The 19,803-nt window shown below is 43.3% G+C and overlaps 1 protein-coding gene across 11 annotated transcripts in view; it reads right to left on the reverse strand.

The window, feature by feature from the left end:
• Positions 1-19,803, reverse strand: part of TEAD1 (TEA domain transcription factor 1) — a 161,537-nt gene that overhangs the window by 32,081 nt on the left and 109,653 nt on the right. For 2 of the 11 annotated variants that reach the window (XM_056353715.1, XM_056353706.1), the window contains exons 3-9: positions 15,308-15,372; positions 12,462-12,524; positions 12,311-12,373; positions 3,198-3,209; positions 1,864-1,998; positions 1,626-1,672; positions 808-869 (exon numbers count right to left, since the gene is read on the reverse strand). In XM_056353715.1, coding sequence (XP_056209690.1) covers positions 808-869; positions 1,626-1,672; positions 1,864-1,998; positions 3,198-3,200 — 247 coding nt within the window. In that variant the 5' untranslated portion in view covers positions 3,201-3,209; positions 12,311-12,373; positions 12,462-12,524; positions 15,308-15,372. Of the gene's footprint in view, positions 1-807; positions 870-1,625; positions 1,673-1,863; positions 1,999-3,197; positions 3,623-3,689; positions 11,305-12,310; positions 12,374-12,461; positions 12,525-15,307; positions 15,373-19,803 lie in introns of those variants that run through there. The other 9 variants (XM_056353716.1, XM_056353708.1, XM_056353717.1 and 6 more) reach the window with 7 other exon arrangements.

The raw sequence follows: 19,803 nt of genomic DNA on the forward strand, positions 1-19,803 counted from the left end.
CATGGAAGAATAAAAAAAGGCTATTCAAAATGTCTGCCTTAGAAAACAATGTTATCAGTTAGGGATATCACGAAAAAGGAAATAATCAGGGATGCAGAAAGACAGTCTTAGTTTTAAGCATTAAATAGCAGCAAGTTAGGAAATCATGAAAAATGGGTAAGAGTCAGAAAACTCCAGTTCAGAGTCAGAAGCATGGTGTCATTTGGTAAGGGAGATGTAAAATTATTTACCATCTATAAAGAAATCATGATCTTTCCTGAAACTAGCCATGAAACAAACTTGGGAAAAGGAGTAGGGAAGTAGCCATGGGAAGGGCTTGATCAATTTGAGCAAGTGAAGTCAGAATAAACATTAGGTACTTATCAAAGTGGTACCAGGCAGAGCAGGACCTTCAGGAGAGGGAAGAGTTATCAATAACCAGATAAACAGAGATGTTTTATACTTAAGGCTAAGCATATACGGTTTTGGAAGAGTTTTTAGTCTCAGTTTAAAGTAAGTTAAGGCTTATTCTCATTACAGCAATTTGGAATGCTGACTGGAGATCACATTACAATTTCTTGCATATGTATTGGTGCTTCCTACCTAAAATGCAAAAAAAAAAACCCAACCAAAAAACAACCAACAAAAAAACCCCAAACCCAATGATTTTCCCTCAGGTATAATCAGAAAATAGGACACTGAGACTGGCGTTTGGTTTAGCTACAGGAAGCGTTAGACATGGAGTAGTGGCTCTGTCCATCTCAGGAATTAATACATCACATTCAATACACAATTCAAGTCTTTCCAAAGTATAAATGTAAGAATTACCTGAAATGGGAGCTGTGACTGATGGCTGTATGGGATAGGCCTGCTGAACAAATGGCTTTACGCTGGAATAAAGAGTTACACAAAAATCATACACCATGCCATTCACAGTAAATTCCATTAGAGCCACACAGTATAAGAAAAGACACGGTTAATGACCTTTACCCACACACACCTCTCTTCCTTGCATAGCATATTTAACAGACAGACAGTAAAGAAGTAATAAAGAAAGGGTGAGATGAGAATTACACCCATCATCTTAAAGGCAGAAGCTCATCTGTGCTGTCATGCAGCAAGAAACCTGACCCACCCGTTGCAACTGTCGCAGCAAACAGGGATGGTGACTGCTTTGATTCCCAATAAATCCAGAGGACACTGCACTACAGGGGTACAAAGACTCCCGTGGACCTTTGACCAGAGGGGCAAAGGCTTCCTTAAATACCTTAAATAAATTCCCCTTGCCTCCAAATACATTGCTCACGTATCTAAAAGAGGATGGAAGTATTTGTACTGGAAACTTATTCACAAGCAAAACCTCCCCAGCTGTTTCCCTGGCATTATCATTGCATCTCACCATGCAATGACAGAAAAAAGGAGTGTACCCATTAGGTACTCAGCCTCAGCTTTGAGGTTTGGAATCCCTTACAGCTTTTTGAATGTGAGTTCACATCCCTGTAAAGGCTCTTCCTTTCCCTACAACTGTCTTTTCCTCCTTCTTGGAAAAATGTGCAAGTTCTTGCCTCATTGATAGCTTCTGGCAGCAAAGTGCACAAGCCAGCCCCACACTGCATATAGAAGCACACTTTAATTTTCAGACTTACTCTTGCGAGGATCCAGGCTGCCCCGTTTGAATCATGCCCGGCCAAAACTGCAAGAGGAAAAGCAAACAAACAGACCGACAATTGTTTTCTTTGTTGAAAGATTTTGGGTATTTCTGAACAAGCATGATTCCTTTTGCAAACACAAGTGAAAGCATTAATCCATTCATTCAGCCTTAGTTTTCTACTGAACGCTGTTAGAGAATACAGGGGTTTTTTTGGGACTCGGCTAACAACTTACCCCAGGTGCCCCAGGAAATGTAGGACGGGGAATTCCTGGCAGGCCCAGCTTGTTGTGAATAGCAGTAGCTGAGACTATCTGAGCTGATGACATTGCTGCCATGTGCTGGAGTGCTTTGTCCTTTGCTGTCTGATCCTTTAATATGACAATTACACGGAGTCTTAAAACATTTGGCACAACAAATGATGTTAAATAACTGCAGCTACAAGCACATAACTAAAAACTTAAAAAGCCACACAGAAAATGCAAAAATAGCAAACCATGCAGGGAAAAAAAAAAATACAGCACGGAGTCTAACACTCAAGCTACCTCAAGGCAAAACCTCCTCTCAGACATACATGGTAGACCTGAATTCTCACAGTCTGCTCTGCCAACACGCAGGAAGCTCTGGGAGAGCAAACTACTGCCCACTTGTTTATCTGGGCAAATTCTGCTGATTTTAAATCAGGCTGGACTAAACACAGTGTGCTGCTAAGGCTCTGCCGGCAAGACAGGGAGCACTGAGATTTGAGCTCTATCATTTAGATCCAAGAGAAGTTTGCCTTTCGTATTATGCTGTAAGATGAGAACACGGAACTGCGACTGACTCACAAACAATGACAGATTTTTCTTCATGCTTACAGGTTTAGAAACAATTTGGATTCTGTTTTACGATAAGTATTTTAGAAGTTAAATCACAAAAATATAAATAACATTTTAAACTTCCAATTCTGGTATTTTACTGATTTACAGTGTTCCCAAAGAAAACAATCAGCCATAAAATTTCTGCTGTTTTCAAGCATACAGGAACAAGTTTAAGAAAAGACGGGTTGTTATCGATTACTTGTATTAGAGCAGCGCTGGGAGTCCTAGTCACTGCCAATCACGTATGATCACAGAATAGAAAAGGAAAGCCTCTTAATGCAACAGTGTTAACTAAGTGGGTATCTTAGGTCAGGTAAAATAAGTAACAACGGACCGTTACTATCTGGTAAAGTGGGGTTCCTCATCCAGAAGTACTGTATTAATAAGTGCTAATATTTAGGTATGTGACTTAGAATGAAGGAACACAAGCAGTATTAGGCAAGGAGTTTGGGGGATTTTTTTTCTGGTTTTATTTTTACAAGCAAAGTAGCAAGCATGCTGGCAAGAGATGCATGCTCTTATATACGATATATGCCTTTGCACATATGCTCCCTCTAAAGCTTGTATGTAGTAGTACTATAGGTGAGCACTTTCTTCCTTTGAATAGCTCCTTTAGAAACAGCACAGGCTGAAAGTACAGGAAAAGCTAGCCAAAATCTCTGCCAAGCACAGCTAAGGTACATAATACTTGGTTTAGTTAAAATACTTACCATGCTTGTTACCTGGATACAACAACAAACAGTTTATTAAAATACTTGTGTAGAATAGCAGATTCTTAGCAAAATATGAACAAAATAGTAAGAGACAAAGGAAGAGCAGTTTGCTCAGCATTAATATCAGCTTTAAACGAATGCATTATTTTCACCTAGGGACTGATTCATTAAAAGGAAGGCGGGGGCGGGGGGGGAGGCTAACAACAAAACACAGGGGAGGGATAGAGGGATAACCCTCACCTCCCTGAGTGAAAGCTGCAGATACTGAATGAAGGGGATTGTCTCTGAGCTTGTTTCCCTGAGCCACGCGAGGAGCCCCTGCGGGATGCAGCCCGGGAGGGCAGCAGGTGGAGCAGGGGAGTAGCTGCTCCAGCAGCATCCCTGCTCCGCACCTCGCAGGGTGCCAGCCTGAAGAGCAATGGCTGTGGCGCTGCCTGCAGCAGCACCGACACCTGCGGGCTCAGTGCGCTGCCTCCTGCGCAGTGGCACTGGACACTGCTTTCTGAGCGGCCCGAGCGTCGGGGACTGCTGACCGTGCACCCACAGAGCAGCTTCTGTGCAGTGGGTGGGAGGACACGGCACCCATCGGTGTGTGAACAAACCTCGGCCGTTTCTCCGACTTGTAGCTTTCCCATAGAACCACAACCAATTCACCGGGTAAGAGCTGGATGTCACCTCTCACTCACCTCTGCCTGCCCCAGGGGTAGGAGGGTGCGCACAGCAGGTTTGCTCATGGCATGTTTTACTGGCAGCCTTTGGATATCTGCAGACCACGGGGCTAAAAACCGCTTTGGTGGGTGTTAAAGAGGTGGCAGTGCCCCATGATTCACGCAGTTCTCCAGAAAGCTGACCTGCTGCACAGTAAGGACACTCGCTCTTACCATGAAAACGAGGAAATGTCCTTAAGCAATATGGAGATGTTAGTCCCACCGAACTTTTCTGTTCTTCGCCCCTTTTTTTGTTAGGTGAGCGGGCTTGGAAATGCCAAACCGTGTGAGTCTTACCCGCGGTCTGCTGAATCGTAACAAAACCGAATGTACAGGGGATTGATACCCCCCTGTGTGTGAAATGCATGATTTGAGAAACGTGTCTGGGTCCTACTAACCTCCAAACTACACAAGCACTGCTTTCGTGACTATCTTGCTATTCCCCAGAACTGCTGTGGCACTACAGCCTCCTCTCCTGCAACGCCTCACAGCTGCAGGCAGCTACGCTGTGCCACCACGTGAAGGTGCAGCCGGTGCCTGTGCTCCTGCCAGGTTCCCAAACTCATACCGTTCTGCTGCTATAATGCCCTTACCATTAGGAGGAACTGAACTGAAGTAGAATTTAAAAGCAAAAGCTTTGTTAGAGATATACAAGTCCATAGCTGGGAGTTGCCTGAGCCCAGGGGTAAATTATTTATCTGTGCCATAGTTCACCATGCCTCACTTCAGCCACCTGAAGTCTCCAGTCTAAGGCAGCTGGCTAACCCCCTGCTATTGTCAGTGCAGTAAGCACCTACAGGGGACAATGTATTTCATCCTCACCAGGCATTGAAACCATCGGGAGTGCATTACTTTCTGTAATTATTGCTGTCCAAGGACTAGAAGAGGAAGGAGCCTGGACACCCAGCTTCTACATGGCACCAGCTAGGGCAGGTAAATCCCACCATAATAGATGAACCAAGAAAAATTTTCAAAGATTTACACTTCATTTAAGACCTTCTGTTCACAAAAGGAAGGACACTTAGACTGTCCTGTGGAGCTCTTAGCTGCCATTAGCAGTGAGCCTGATGATCCTGAATATTAGGAACAGCAACAGTAATTTTTGGAGGGAGAAAACATCTTTTGTTTCACAATGTGAGAAGAGATGTGCCCTCCTTCTTGTCAGTTGCTGCTTTTCACCCTAGAATGTTCCGCATTTTGTGGTGGCAATTCATCTCATCCTCTTTGACCGATTATATTTTCAGGAGGATGGAGAGAAAGCAAAAATGTTTAGCATGACAGCCAGAAATACAGCCCTTGCAACAGGGCTAGTCTTGAGGAGTTTCAATGACTCCTACAAAGTTTCCCAATGGTGACAGATCTGTCAGCTCCACTGGAAATCAGCAGACTCAAGCCAACACACATCAATGGGAAGTTTCACCTTTTGTAGGCTTAGGAACCCCTGCATAGTTGGAGGATCAGTTTTTCTCAAAGTAACTGTTACTTCACATTCAAACATCAAAGAAATCAAACCCAAAGTCAAATAAAAATACATAAGTGAATCTGACTTCCATTGGCAAAAGGGTACCTTCAGCTCCAGGAATGTTTTGGAGAGCTGCAATGTGGTGGCCTATGCTTGTATAATCAGGCACACTTCATAATCTTCAAAAACAAATAGGAAATCCACATTTTAAAGCTGTTTATTTAAACTGAAATATTAGCTTGTCTGCCACTTAAACAAACAAGTATATGTTAGGGGGGTTTTATGCCGTAATGGAGAGCACTCGTAACAAGGAGGGAATAACTCTTTCTTCCTATCATTGCACTGTGGTTGCTTCTGGGATGAAACTTGGTAACTGATTAATAACACACAATAGTATTACATCACAGTTTAGGCAGCAAGAGAAGTAATATATCCAATTAAAACGGCAGGGGTAATTTAAACAGGCAGATTACGGTAATCACCCAGGTTGGAATTTGGCCAGGACAAATGGGTTAACACCCCTACTCTAAACAGGAACATTGTGGGATTTTTAATGACCTCAAATAGTTAAGACTTTGATTTCCTATCTTGTCTGAGACAGAAGGGCTTTGCTTTTGCTCTCACTTGTGCTGCTGTGTAAAGCCGGAATAAATCCTTTCGGGTCAATGAGGTTTACACTGACGTATGTAAAATAAAAGTTTGGGCCAGCGTGCTGCAGAGTCCCGTGCTGAGGTTCAGCAGAGGCTTGGAGGGACAGTATCTCCTACCGAATCATTAAATCCTGCCAGAGCTTAAGGTATTCCTTGGATAGTCCCAGCTGGCCCTGACCTGGCTTGACCCTACTTAATTTATGAGCTCTGATGGGACTGCTGCTGCCCAGGAATGACACTGTACTAAGTAACAGACTGCACTCTTAGATCGCTGCCTTCCCCTCCCCATATAAAAGTCCTCTCTGCTGTGGTACGTAATTAGTAGCGACTGTTACCAACGTGAATTTACAGTACAGTGAAAATCTGGTCTAGTTCCACTAAACCCCTAAAATATCGTCACTGTAATGGAGATCAGGATCTGCCTCCTGTTTTAGCTGACTGCTTCTGGCTGCAGTTGCTAACACTTTGGTTTTGGAAGGTGTAAGTGCTAAGAATCTAATGCAAGGAGACTACGTAACTTTTAATGAATCAGGCCCTTGAGGTTTACTTTTCACCCATTATTTTTGGAATGCAAAATACATAGTTAAATTAGATAATAACAATTCCCCAGTATCATCCAATTATGAATCTTAATATCCATAAAAGCCCCACATGAAACAAGAGTTCTACATGACAAGCACAGAAGGATATGTGCTTGACTTTCTTTTAATCCAACATAAACAGAAGAATAATTCAATCAATCAGTTCAAATGAGTTCTACAGCAAAAAATAAAAACTGTTAGCCTAGAATGTAGAATGATAAATGGGGCTTTGAATACCATGTTATCTATGACTCTGGGAAAAAAATCAAGACAGTATGAGGAAAAGTAAGCACAACAGAACACAGTATTAACTCAAGAAGACTTAAAACCCGTACCAATATTTAAAATACAAAACTTTTCTTGTAAGGGAAAAAAAAAAGACATAAGAGAAGAAACAACAATTTGCTCACAAAATGGGTATTACAGTAACACTAACATAAAATAGATTCCTAATAAGCAATTTTGCAGATGTTATTTCTGCTCAGATCTTGCATTGATTCAAATAACCTTTGCAATAATTAGCTGTAGCTCAAAAAAGATAAACAAATCATGACAATATACAATTGTTCTGGACAAAAGATAGAGAGCACTTCAGTGTTTCTAGCCCTGATCTCCAATTTGCTTATTATTAGAGAAGACAGGAGTAAATACAAAAGCTGGCTATTTCAGCCAGGCAATAGCTAATGCCAAGAAGAGAATGCGCATTCAAAGCTGTCCCAACTTGCTGCCTAATGAGTAGCAATTAATTCATCTTATTGTATTTCAAAATGCTGAAGACTCCATTCACATCAAAGGGAATTTTTCAAGGCTTTTATCATTGTTCATTTAAAAAGTATAGAGCTATCTTTAGCATTTTATAATTGACAACAATATTTTCTTTTTATCCTTCAATGTGGTATGTAGAATAATGGATTTTAAAACATGTAATACATGTGAACTATAGGCATTTTCATGTTTCTTTTTGTCTCTGTCTAATTAATCTTGCACTATGAAAAAATATGTGAAATGAAAGTCTAAGACAGATGTATATCCTGCTGTGAAGACCTTTACTCTCTATTTTATGCACATCTTCAAATCCAACTTTTCCCCCGAATGGACAGAGGTGACTTGGGTAACCTATCAGTGCAAAGGTGGGAAATGCTGCAGCGTAACACTATGGGCTGGTGTATTTGACACGGAAATACAACATTAGTCTTAAAAATTCTGCTTTGCCTCCTCCGGCCCCCGCATGAGAGGAGATGTCATGAAGAGGAGCTGCCTTTCAGATCTGTCTCCAAGGACAGCTTTATCTCAATCACTTTTTCCATTTTCATGAGAAGAAATGTCTCTAACTTCAGGAAGATTTTAATTACCTCAAGAAATCATGATTAACATGTCTAACATAGGAGTATTTTCCTGCTGTAAAAAGAATTAAAATGCACAACCCTGGAAAGGCTCAAGCGCCATACCGTCCTAGTTTCAGCTGGGATAGAGTTAATTTTCTTCTTAATAGCTGGTGCAGTGCTGTTTTGGATTTGGTATAAGAACAATGTTGATAGGACACTGATGTTTTTGGTTGTTGTTGGGTGATGTTTATACTGAATCAAGGACTTTTCAGTTCCTTGGGCCCTGCCAGTGAGGGGGCTGGACGGGCACGGGACACTGGGAGGGGACACAGCCAGGGCAGGTGTATTCCATACCACGGGACGTCATGCTAAGTATATAGACTAGGGGAAAAAGAAGGAAGGGCGGGACACATTTGGCATTATGGCGTTTGTCTTCCCAAGTAACCATTATGCGTGATGGAGCCCTGCTGTCCTGGGGATGGCTGAACACCTGCCTGCCCATGGGGAGTGGTGAAGGAATTCCTTGTTTTGCTTTGCTTGCATGCGTGGCTTTTGCTTTACCTATTAAATTGTTCTTGTCTGAATCCTCCAGTTTTACACTCCTTTCTGATTCTCCTCCCCATCCCTCTAGATGAGGGGGGAGTGAGCGGGCGGCTGCGTGGCTGGGGTTAAACCACCACACATTCTCTACTGGTGGTGAAATGCAGCAACAGCATTTACACTCAAAACTTCTTTTTCTTGCAGGCTAAGTATCCATCCATCCAGAGTGACTGTAGGCACTTATCATCAAAGCAAAGGGACTTTGCTGGACTAAGCAGACTTTATGGCACACAGGTGAGGTTTCAATCTACTATGTAAGCTTCAATAATACTCTATCCAATGCTGTGGGTGCAGATAGCTCTGAAACCCTTCCATCCATTTTGATTTTTGCAGAAGATAAACACAGAAGGATTCGGCTGAGTCCTCTCCTCACCATAAGCAGGATTCAGACCAAGGTGAGACAGAAACATGTCTCAGTATAAAATAAACTCAGCAGGTACTTGGGGAACAAGAGTTATTTGTTATACCCTTCCTTCATCAAAGGAAGAGACCAGCAACTGAGGTCAACAGGACAGATTGGCCACATCCTGAAAGACTGATAGGAAATTATGAAGAAAACTGTTAGCAATGGGTGTCAGCTAGGGGAAAGAGCCTCTGTCCCATGCCCCTGCAATCCTCAAGAGCCTGCCCGTGACTTATTTCAGCTAAAGCAGCACTGGCACACAGGGAACGACCAGTATCTCTGCAACACTCTGCCTCATGCATGCATGGGAGGTGCTCAAAGAGGATGTCTGGTGGCAAAGAGGAAGAAACATGGGAGACAGAGATGGCCTCGGGTCAGAGCTGACTGAGCTCATAGCTATGGACTGGCATGAAGGACCTCTGCATCAGTCCACAGAGTGCTTTTCCCTCATGCTGTAGGTGGGAAACTTGACATCAGATGCATGTGGTTCTTTTAAGTAGTGACTGCTCCCCTAGATGCCACCAATCACAGGTTGAACAGGGTAATTGCAGATGGCTGCTCATTGTTAAAAGGGCAAGATCAGCCCAGGTCAGCAGCAGTGCTTCCCTTGGCCATTTTCTTCTTGGTCACCCCTTCACCAGCAAACACAGGCAGCACTTGCTCCAGGAGAATGAGAGTCCATCATCTTCCTGAGGGGGTTGATGGGGTGGTCCAGGCTGCTGGCAGAATGGCCCCCGTCGAAACAATGAGCACTTCTAGATGCCAAAATGTAGAATCTTGTCTTCCTTTCACATCAGTGATGTCCTTCTCAGGCAGTTTTCAAAGGACACTGGACCATACAGGTGGTTCAACACAGAAATCAAAATGGGCGGTAGCACTACTGACTCGTCTGGAGGAAAGAGGTTTTATCTGAGATCCAAAACTGGCATCTTGTCCTGCTTCCAGAGGGTAATTGCAGCTCCCTGGAGAAACAAGGAGGGCTCTCTTTCTCATAAAGGCATCTTCCTTACAGCACCTTCTTCAATCAAAGTTTCATCTCTTCCTTGCAGGGAAAAAGGGGTCTGTGGGAGGCTGCCACTTCCCTGGAAGGGGCTTGTGCAAGAGGGCAGATGCTGTGCCATGGCACCTAGTTCACTGAGACCAAAAATGGCAAGAAAAAGAGGAGGGAGATGGGGAGAGCCTGGCTCCTCTGCCCTTTCTGGGTACTCCTCAGGCTGGGGGCCATGCAGGAGTCACCAGAGCTGTGCCAGGGCTCCTGGGGAGCTAAATCCTGGGGCAGCATGAGTGCCCAGGAGAGGGGCTGGAGGAGCAGCCTGGGACCCACTGGCCAGCAAGACCCACTGGGGAAGGGCTAGGGCAGCTTTTGCTGACAGTGACACCTGGAGGGCAGCAAGGCCAGGGGCCAGCACATCTTCGTCACCACTGTGCACCCTGTCCTCGCCACGTAGTCATAGAGAGTTGAAGCAAATGCCCCTGCAGAATGTTGGGAACATGGAGGTGGGGGACTTCCTGAAGCAATTAATTCCTTGCACTGAAATGGCAGCTCCCCCACTTTCTACTCAGCGCTGGGGGAGCTGCAGCCCCCTGAGAGGTGGGAAGGGGCAGCAAGGTCTGAAGCCCTTACAAAATATTTTGTTGCCCTAACAGATCTTCCCTTCTTCAGGCAACTCCTTGAAACGGAGAATTCTATTTACTGCAAACAGCATCTAGACTAGAGGTCTCAAATATTATAAGGGTTTAGCTAGCTTCTGCCTTCTTTGGAAGGCTTTAATAAAAACCAGACAGCAGGTGCAGTACCTAAAAATATGTTTTGCTTTATAAGTGTCCTCATATTTTAAACTATTTTGGACATTCAGAAAGGGAAATATTTTAGAACAGTAAATCCAATATTTTTGTTAGGCTCCTAGGCCTGTATTTTGGTATCTAAGTGGGCTTCCTGATTCTTGTAGCCCTGAATGCTCACCAGCCCCCTGCAAAACTCCCTGGGAACCGCTGGTGCCAAGCGCCTCTGAAAGTAAGGCCACCTATTTAAGTACTTAATTTTAGGCATCAAGGATTGACATTTTAAGCTTAAAATGCTACATATCTCTGTATTATTGCACCCTCGGTTAAAAAGCAGTACGTTTAAGTTGTCTTAGTTGTTCTTTATGAACCCCAACTGCTCAGCCAGTGCAGCTAAAAAGCCAGCCACCAACAGCCATACAAGCTTGCCAGCATGCTGCCCACTGTGGACGAAAAACCCAGTGCTTCTGTCAAGGGGGCCTGTTACAAAGCCAGGCTGTTATTCTTACGCTGCAGTTTCAGGATTGTGGTAAGCATCTGCAGTGCTCACCCCCTAGTATTGTGAAATTACTTTCTGAAACATTTTGCTTTTCAGCTAGAACAAAAACATGATTTGTTCTCATCTGGTGGTGGGGGGGGGGGCGGCGGGGGGGGGGATCGACAAAAAGAAAAAAAGGAGGGAAGTAAAAGATTTACAAGTTCCTTCACTTTTTATTAAAAAGAAAAAATCAACTGCAAAAACTGCCAACCCCCCTCTTCCACTTTTAAGTAATGTGAAAAAAACACAAAAAAAAGGGTCCCAAGATCTCCACTGGAAAACTTGAAAAAAACAAGCAATCCAAGAAACCCCTATTAAGCATTTCCAAGAGTTTCTTTTTAGCCTTAGAATATATTTTATGGAAAGCAGGGAAAATGGGGACATATACAATTCATCACATCAGATTAAGCAAACATACTTAATATTCCCTGAACAGGACTCTGACTGAGGCTCTCCAAAGATTAAAAGTCAATATTTTACTTAAAAAAATGAAATTTCAGGGAATCTTGTAAATAGTATGTAACTTGAGGTGATGCTAGATTGTACTCTAGAAACACCTTATATAGTTAGAGAAATCTTAATAAGCTGTGCTCTCTGGCACTTGGAATAAACAATGTATTTTAAGTATTCTTGATAGCATTTCAAAAGCACAGACAAAAAACATTTGGGAATGGAAAACAATTACCCCAATTACCCCTCTAGAAAAAGCAAAAAAGAAAAAGCGTCTACACAAGTGCATAAAACCCCTGTGTATTTAAATACACTTCTAGCACTTAAATATTAAAAAAAAAAAAAAAAAAGGCTAACGGGTTAAAAATCAGGTTTAGGTGCTGAGCTGTTACAAAGAGTAGTTCACTTTGCATTTGGACAGTGTTAAAACAACGTTTTTAATGTGGATGCTAGTGCAGAAACTAGAGATTAAACACAAAGAGACGCAGACAGCTACCACATGCAGGAAAACGAGGTTACAGGCACGGCAGCACCAGGCGCTCGCCCATCACCGCGGGGAGGAGGAAGGGACAGGCATAGCAACCACAAGCCCAAAAGCAGAAAAGCGCATACCTTCAGCTTGGAATGAAAATCACGAGATTTCCTTCTGGCAAGAACCTGAATGTGACTAGACACCTGCAGGGTAGGGGAAGGGAGGAAACAAAGGAAAAGCCTGTAACCATGGAGATGAAAAGCCCCCTACAACTGGGCAAGCCAAACGTACCTTAATGGCGGCTTGAATTTCTCGAACTTTCTTTCTTGCTAAGACCTGTATGTGACTAGAGACCTACATTGTTCAGGTTTATAGGGAAAAAAAAACAACAAACAAACAAAAGAAAAACAAAAAGCAAATCAAATTTAAAATGTCTATTTTTTTCTTTTTTAAAAAAATAACTTTTCTGAGGGGAGGAAGTTATTTGCATCTTCAGTAAGCTCTGCTGTTAAAGATACCACATTCCCAGCCAGATACCAAGCTCTTAGCTTAACAATACAGGTCATCACTGCAGTGACTTGATTAAGGGGGGGGAAAAAAAGAAAAAAAAAAAAAAAGTGTAACCCACCAGGTTGTGCATTCAGCTATAAGATAGAAGACAGAGTTCGCAGTTGGACGCAGCCCACGTGCTTTGGTACTGATCCCATCCATGGCCAGGCCCTGCGCTCTTGTGCGGGGAGCCAGCAGGATTTCTACCCCATTTGCCAGGGATGCAGACGCCCACTCGGACCATTTGCCACTAGGCTCGAGACATAGCTTGGCACTGATAAGTTTTATCCATTATTTATTGTGTTCTGCAGCTCTGCTGAGGAGCCTGAGGCTGCATTTTGACCTCACTGAAACGCTTTAAATTCTGGCACGAATGATAAAATACTGGCACAACATAGGTCCCTGAACCTGTGCTGGCTTCCTCGACAATCTCAGCATCCAGTCCACAAAGCACTGATGTAAGTGGGGACCGGTAACTTGACATCAGCATGACTGATGTCCAGGTTTGGCTCATCGTCATTATATTTTAGTAAGATGTGTAAACCCAGTCCCACACCAGACCAGTTACTGGTCTGAAGTTGTTGCCTGTGCAGTAAAGGGCCTGGGCCCACATTCACATTCCTGTTTGTTCAGGCATGTACTGAAATCCATGCTATTGATGATGAGGATTTAATGATGCTGCCCAGCATCACTCGGTAGTGCTCAGCATCCTACAGCCCTCTGTGAGAAGGTTTAAAACTTGCAATGCTGGTAAAAACCACTACAGAGAAATATCTCACGCTTGTTTGACCCAGGGCATACTGTATCAGGTGTTGCACATTTTTCCTAAGTTAGTTACAATTCCTGTCTGGGAAAGAACAAAGCAAATGAAAAGGAGAAACAAAGCTGGATTTCCTGCCTCTATAGGACTACTCCATGACGACAGTACCAAAAAGCCTGTATTTTTAGTAGGGAAGCAAACAGTAATACATAAATGTGCACAGCCCCTGAAGGCCACCTTCAGAGACTTGTCCAGGAAGCCACTCAGGAACCAGTTTGCAGTAATTTAGTTACACTATTGCTTACTAAGCAATTTTGTAGTCAAACACGTAGACCAAGTTTTCACACGTGTTCATTTGTTTTGCTTTCAGTGGGATATTAGTACTGTTAAAGGTTATACAAGAAGCATAATCGTAACGTTTAATTGCTCAGTTGAAACTCAAAAGTAACGCAAATCAAACTTTTCTGAACACTGAATCTAAAGTGATTTATGAATCACTATAGAGGGATGTACAAGTACAGAGGCAGAACATGGCCATATGTCAGCCATCACAGCCTTCTTGGTTTCACTGCAGCTCTGTCAGCACATGCTAGCCAAGGATCTAGCCCCAAGGTCTGCATTTTGACTCCTGATGCAACTTTAAGATCCCAGCATATCCCCTGACTCTTGGAGCTTGCGTGGGCATAGCAGGGCAGAACTTGGGACTTGGACTTTTGTTTTAGATTTCTTTGCCCATCTTTTGTTTGCTCCTTCTCCATGCACTGTGGCTTTTCTCCGTCTCGTGTCTTTTTTCATCCCTCGTACATACATTTTCTTCCTAACTGACAAAGGACACCACCCAGGGAAAAAAAAAAAATAAATCACCCAGTTCAAAGTGCTTTAAACCCAAGTGCTGGCAGCAGGCCATCTTTGTGTGCTGACTGAGCGTCACCTTACCCTGCGCTACGAAACACGCCTAGCATGCAAGTGTATGAGCCTCTGCCTCCCCCTCTGTCACGCACGTGGGTGGGGAGAAGGGGAATCTCGCACTTGGTGTTAGAGAAAGCAAGGGGACTCTGCGATTTGCGAAGCATTTTGAAACAGTGCAAGGGTTTAGTAACCACTGCATAAACTACACAGAGCATGTGCCTTCTATGAGGCTGCTGATCACCGTGGATACTATACATTAAAGGATTTAGTCATATGAGATAAGTTAGTGGTTATGTGATAATCATCTGAAAAAGACTTAAGACTGGTTGGATGTTTATTCTGACTCTTTTGATGAATGAAATCTTACTGTGGTCACAGACCCGGAGCCTAAAGGCTCTTCGGGAAATCTTTTAATTATTTTTTTCATCCTGTAGCAAGTACTGCCCATGAGCTGAAGCTGTGATTATAATCAGTCCTGCTAGATTGTTTTTATTTATTTACTGCTCATATCCAAGGTTCATAACCTATGTTACATAGGCAAATGGTCTGGACTTTTAGAAGTTCCATTATCCACCATCTCAAAATAATTATTATATTCTGTAACTGTCCTGATAGAGAAATAAGGCACAATGTTTTATGGTTCTGCTTCAACTTCTGAATTTTTTTTCCCCGAATACAGGGGATAATGGCTTCATGTACACATAGGTTAATAAAAAAATGCATCCTCAAACCGCAACTGAAATGATGCACAACATAAAAACCTGGAGTTTAAAATATTTTCTAAACAGCATGTATTTAATCTGAAGAGTGAAGTCAATATATCATCTCATCAGAGCTCAAGCACAGACAGCCACTGCAGCCAAAAATGCTATATTTTGTCATTCACTGACATGCATACTTCCCCACTGGGTTATTTTACCTGCTTCCTGGTCCGTGTCTTCCCTGTTCTAAGTTTGATGTATCTGGCTATCAATTCATTCCTACCTGAAACAAAGAAAAATTCATGATAAGGGACAAGCAGCATCACATCCATAAACACCATTAAAATACCATACTTAAACACATGAGCTCCACGCAGATGAGGCTTATGTTTTCTTACACCTACTCCCCTTTGCAAAATATTTATCACTATTTCTTCTTGTTCATCAGCATTTCTCTTCCCTCTCCTTAACAGACATTTTATGTGCTACGCGAAATACAGAGGGCTATGCGGTTCAGCATCTTCCCACCAAAGTCCTGCATCTGTTTGCAGGCAGAGGCACACCTTGGCCAGCAGTGGTGCCCAGGATGATCTCTAACTGGAGAATCCCCCATATTGGGGGCTGACACAAGGTCCAGGCTCCTCTGGTTTTGCTTCCGACTGTGCTGGGTGATGTTTGCCCCTCAACCCACCTAGAGACCTGCTGGGAGGAGCAGCTGCTCTTGAGAAGGTCATGTGCCACCCAAACCAAAGCACCAATCACCCAGATGTCACAGTTTTGCATCAGCTTTTCCCCAAGTTTTCATGCTACAGGGAGGACAGCAAAATCCATCCTCCCTGCCAGGAAGCACTCTGCCTCCTGGACCGTTCAGCAGGTTGTCAATCACACCCTTAATTCAACGCACCAGAGTTGTCACCCTGCGGTGCCTACGTTCCTGCTGCAGCGGAGCCGATCAACATGGTGGTTTGTTATTCACAGCTCTGTTTCTCTCAGAAATTTATAGTATTTCCAAGTTTCTAAAATGGCTATTTGACTCTTCTTCAGTCACACATTATGCTACCTAATACAAACTAATGTTTTCTTTCCAAATAATTTCCTTCCTAAATATTGCTGACACAGAAGATAACACAGTTTTATGTGGTGCCCTGTTTATTTTCACTGCTTACTATGTTACTTCTCCACAAGTTGTAAGAACTTAAATACACTTGTTCAACAAGTCCTAAGTTATGGAGTTATTTGCATTCAGCACAGGGGATAAGCAGCCCATGTGTAGAAAATGAGAAAAATTATTTAGCAGCAAGCTGAAAATGGGGAGGTTAAGAACATAACTTGTCACCCACAAAGTTATTTTAAAGTGGATGAGTACGTAGCTGGGGAATGCAGAAAGTTATTATATCAACCAGGCTCAAACTCTTTCAGTTTGATGTTGTGGGGTAGAGACAGGGAAGTTTCAAAGTAGCCTGCCTATATCTGAAGGGCATTTTGTTGACTGGAAGACTGAAGACAATTAGTCAAACTAAACCTTCATTTTCCTTCTTATTTCTGTCTCTCCCTCTGAGCCTTATTTTACACCCTTTGTATCAAATGCCTCATGGTTCCTGTCTCTTCCGTGGTTTGTTTGCTAAATGGGTACTAGAATATGAAATATCAACATGCTTCAGAGTAGAGCTTTGTTTCCTTTTTTGTTTTGGTCCGGACTGTGTGCCAGGTTTCCTGCAATGCACCACTGTAATGGTGACGAGAGGTTTGTAATTCTTCAGCAGGTCTCTTCAGGACAAACTTCCAAGAGGTAAATTTTGCGTGAGCAAACAGTTGCACAGACAAGCAGCACTTCTTGCACACAAATGAGGGATTTCCATATGCAAACAGAGGAGCAGTTTAGTTAACTAATTTCATGCAAAGCCACTGTCTTTTGGCTGGACAGAAGTTCTGCAGCCTGTCGTGCCCACAAGGTACCTGCCATTTGCAGTGAACAGGAGCCTTTGTGTTCATGGGGTGAAACTAAGGAACGCTTGATCTCTGTATCTCTCTGTTCTCATGTTTTTTCTCATGTTCTTCCTGAAGTGAACAGTTCACTTCAAATTTGGAGAATAAGTTTTCATACTGGTGCTCTTCCCCTATGTCCTTGTGCTGTAACAGCAGCTACCTCATAGTGACAGAACTGCAAATTCACTTGCAGGTGCTGGGCATGGACCGAAACGAAGCTGCTCTACTCTTCGTTAATATTAGATGGAAAAGTTATACAATGGAAAAATATCATATGGTTTGGGAAAACAAACTGACAGAGGTCAAGAGCCTGAGGCCACGGCAATGAGAAGGGAGCAGAAAAGGTATACAGCGATGGCACATCCTACTAAACGTGCTTTGGACAAGAGTTTTCAAAAACCTTCTTGCTTGGTACTTCTTATACCTCTGAAGTGTCCCTTTAGTGAGTACTAGGCTAGCAGACAGCAAAGAGGTGCACAAAAATTAAAAGAAAACCAGGAAGAAGCACTTCACCGCCTGCAACAGAGAGCCCAAAGGGTCGGTAGCCTGCAAGAGCAGCCCCCTGCAATCTGGTGAGTTTCAGAAATCACCGCATTCCTGCAATCACCAGTAAGATAGGTGGTATAAACACTTCCATATCTCTAAACGCACATTTTCATTTAATTGGGGAATGCCCCCCTTCCAGAAACTACCTTCTTTGCACATCTTCAGGTACGTGCATACATTAAGCACACAGACTAGTTTTTTTGGTGCAAAAAGCGTTGTCAGATTGTCCTTATCAGCAACTGGCAATTCTGCAAGGTCAGCGACTCTAAAAGGGGGGTTAAAGGATGTGTTGTCATCTCTGGTCCCTCAGCCTGTACTGAAGATGCTTCAGATACATGGTCACTGCACGAGTTACAGCACAGCCACCCCTTGCCCATTAGTGCAGTCCTGCGCAGCCCTCAGCCGTAGCTGAGGAAGGAAGAGTTAAACCTTCTCACAGTTTCACAGTTTTCTTCCCAGGCAAGAGCATTAAAAACCTATTTTTAAAGGAAAGCTCAGATTCCCAGGCAGCCACTTGACAGGAAAAGCAGCTTCATAAAAAACACCAAGTACTGAAAGTCTAGACTGTATTATTCAAAATACCAGTCAAGTGCTGCCTCCAGTTGAGCCCCAGTCCCTCAACGAAGTGGCCTGAACCAAGGAGGGGTTTCTCTAGCCACCACCTTAGCACAGCAGGGTTATGACTAACAAGACTGTGGTTTTGTAAAGTGGTCGCTTCCCCTTAAGGTGAAGTCTAACAGGAGCCTAGCTTGAGAAGAGTCAACAGGGTGAAATAATTTGCTTAACTTAGATGGAGGAAGAACTCTACAAGGAAGCATGCAAAGTGTCTGAGGAAACAGCCTTAGGTTTTCCTTACAGCCATATTTTCCACACAGCAAATAAATATGCATCAGATTTAGCCAGAGCAGGAGATACTGTAGCCTCATGAGGCTCACTAAATACCTTCTGCCCAGGCAAAATGATCTGAGAAAAGTCATAAATTCTTTTTTGGACTATCAAAAAGCCACAAACACAAATACAAGCACTGCCTGACATATACAGATAGACATCCCCAACTAAAAGTTTACAGCCATTAAGTTATCTACCAAACACTGGTGACTCTTCTTTACCAACTCTGACAGATATTAACAGCAAAGATCTTATCTCCTGGTCAGCTAAGGCCCAGAGAGGATTTTTAAACTAAGGAAGGCTTAATAATCCTAAAAACACCCTTTTCTGTTCTTGGGAATGAGAAGACTCTGAAACCAAAGAAAGCTCAAGGAACTTCTTTAATTGGCCATTAGAAAACTTAGGGTGAAAAATACTCATTAATAAATAGAACTGTTTTTCTCTAAGAAGAGCTCAGCTGTGGAAATACTTTCCATACACACCTTCCCTCTCTCTCCCTGTCATATATAACTAGGAAATTGCCTGGCAGTTGAGAAGAGGTCAGGTTTATGAACTGTAAATGTTCAGCTCCTTCTTCTTGTCATCTGCTGTGACAGTCTCCTCCTCTGAATGCTTTAGTTCAGGTATAAAAAAGAGGTGCGGGGAGGTGCCCGGTCAGATAAAACATCTTCATAGCACAGAAATATTTTCCAAGGATCTTGAAAGGATCAGGAAAGGACCACAACCAACATTTTATTTAGGCTTCTTCTTGTGGTTTGGTTTTTTTTTTTCCCCCTTTTAAATTCAGGCTTTATCTGTCATGCCCTTCTGTACTGTCAGTACAATTGCAAACTATAATTCTCCCTGGACTTCCTCTGAGGAAGAGGCATTTTACACAACAGAACATCTTTTTTAGCCATGGCAGAAAGTATAAAGGAGGTTCAGCTAGAAAACAGCGCAGATGCTAGAAAACCTGCGAGGCTTTGCGGGGTGCCAAAGCCTCACCGTGGCCCCCAGGGCAGCCCCATTCCTGCCAGCAGGCATGGGCTCCCTCCACCTTCCCAAGTATTGCCCCGTCCCTGAGGAGCAGCACCCCAAACCAGGGAGCGTGCGGCGATCCCAGACACCTCACAGGCAGCATGGAGGACTGACATTTCTGCTCTTCTTGTTCAAAATAAGTAGAAGCAGCTGCAAAGTGGGGAGGCTCCCACCCGCCTCTCCCTGTGGGAGGCAGTTGTTGCTCTAACAGAGGGCCCTTGTGCAGGGAAGCCTCCCCCACTAACGTGATTTCAAAACCAGCCTAAAGCAGCCAAGC

Source organism: Falco biarmicus, chromosome 10, assembly GCF_023638135.1.
Source record: "Falco biarmicus isolate bFalBia1 chromosome 10, bFalBia1.pri, whole genome shotgun sequence".
NCBI classification, from domain to species: domain Eukaryota; kingdom Metazoa; phylum Chordata; class Aves; order Falconiformes; family Falconidae; genus Falco; species Falco biarmicus.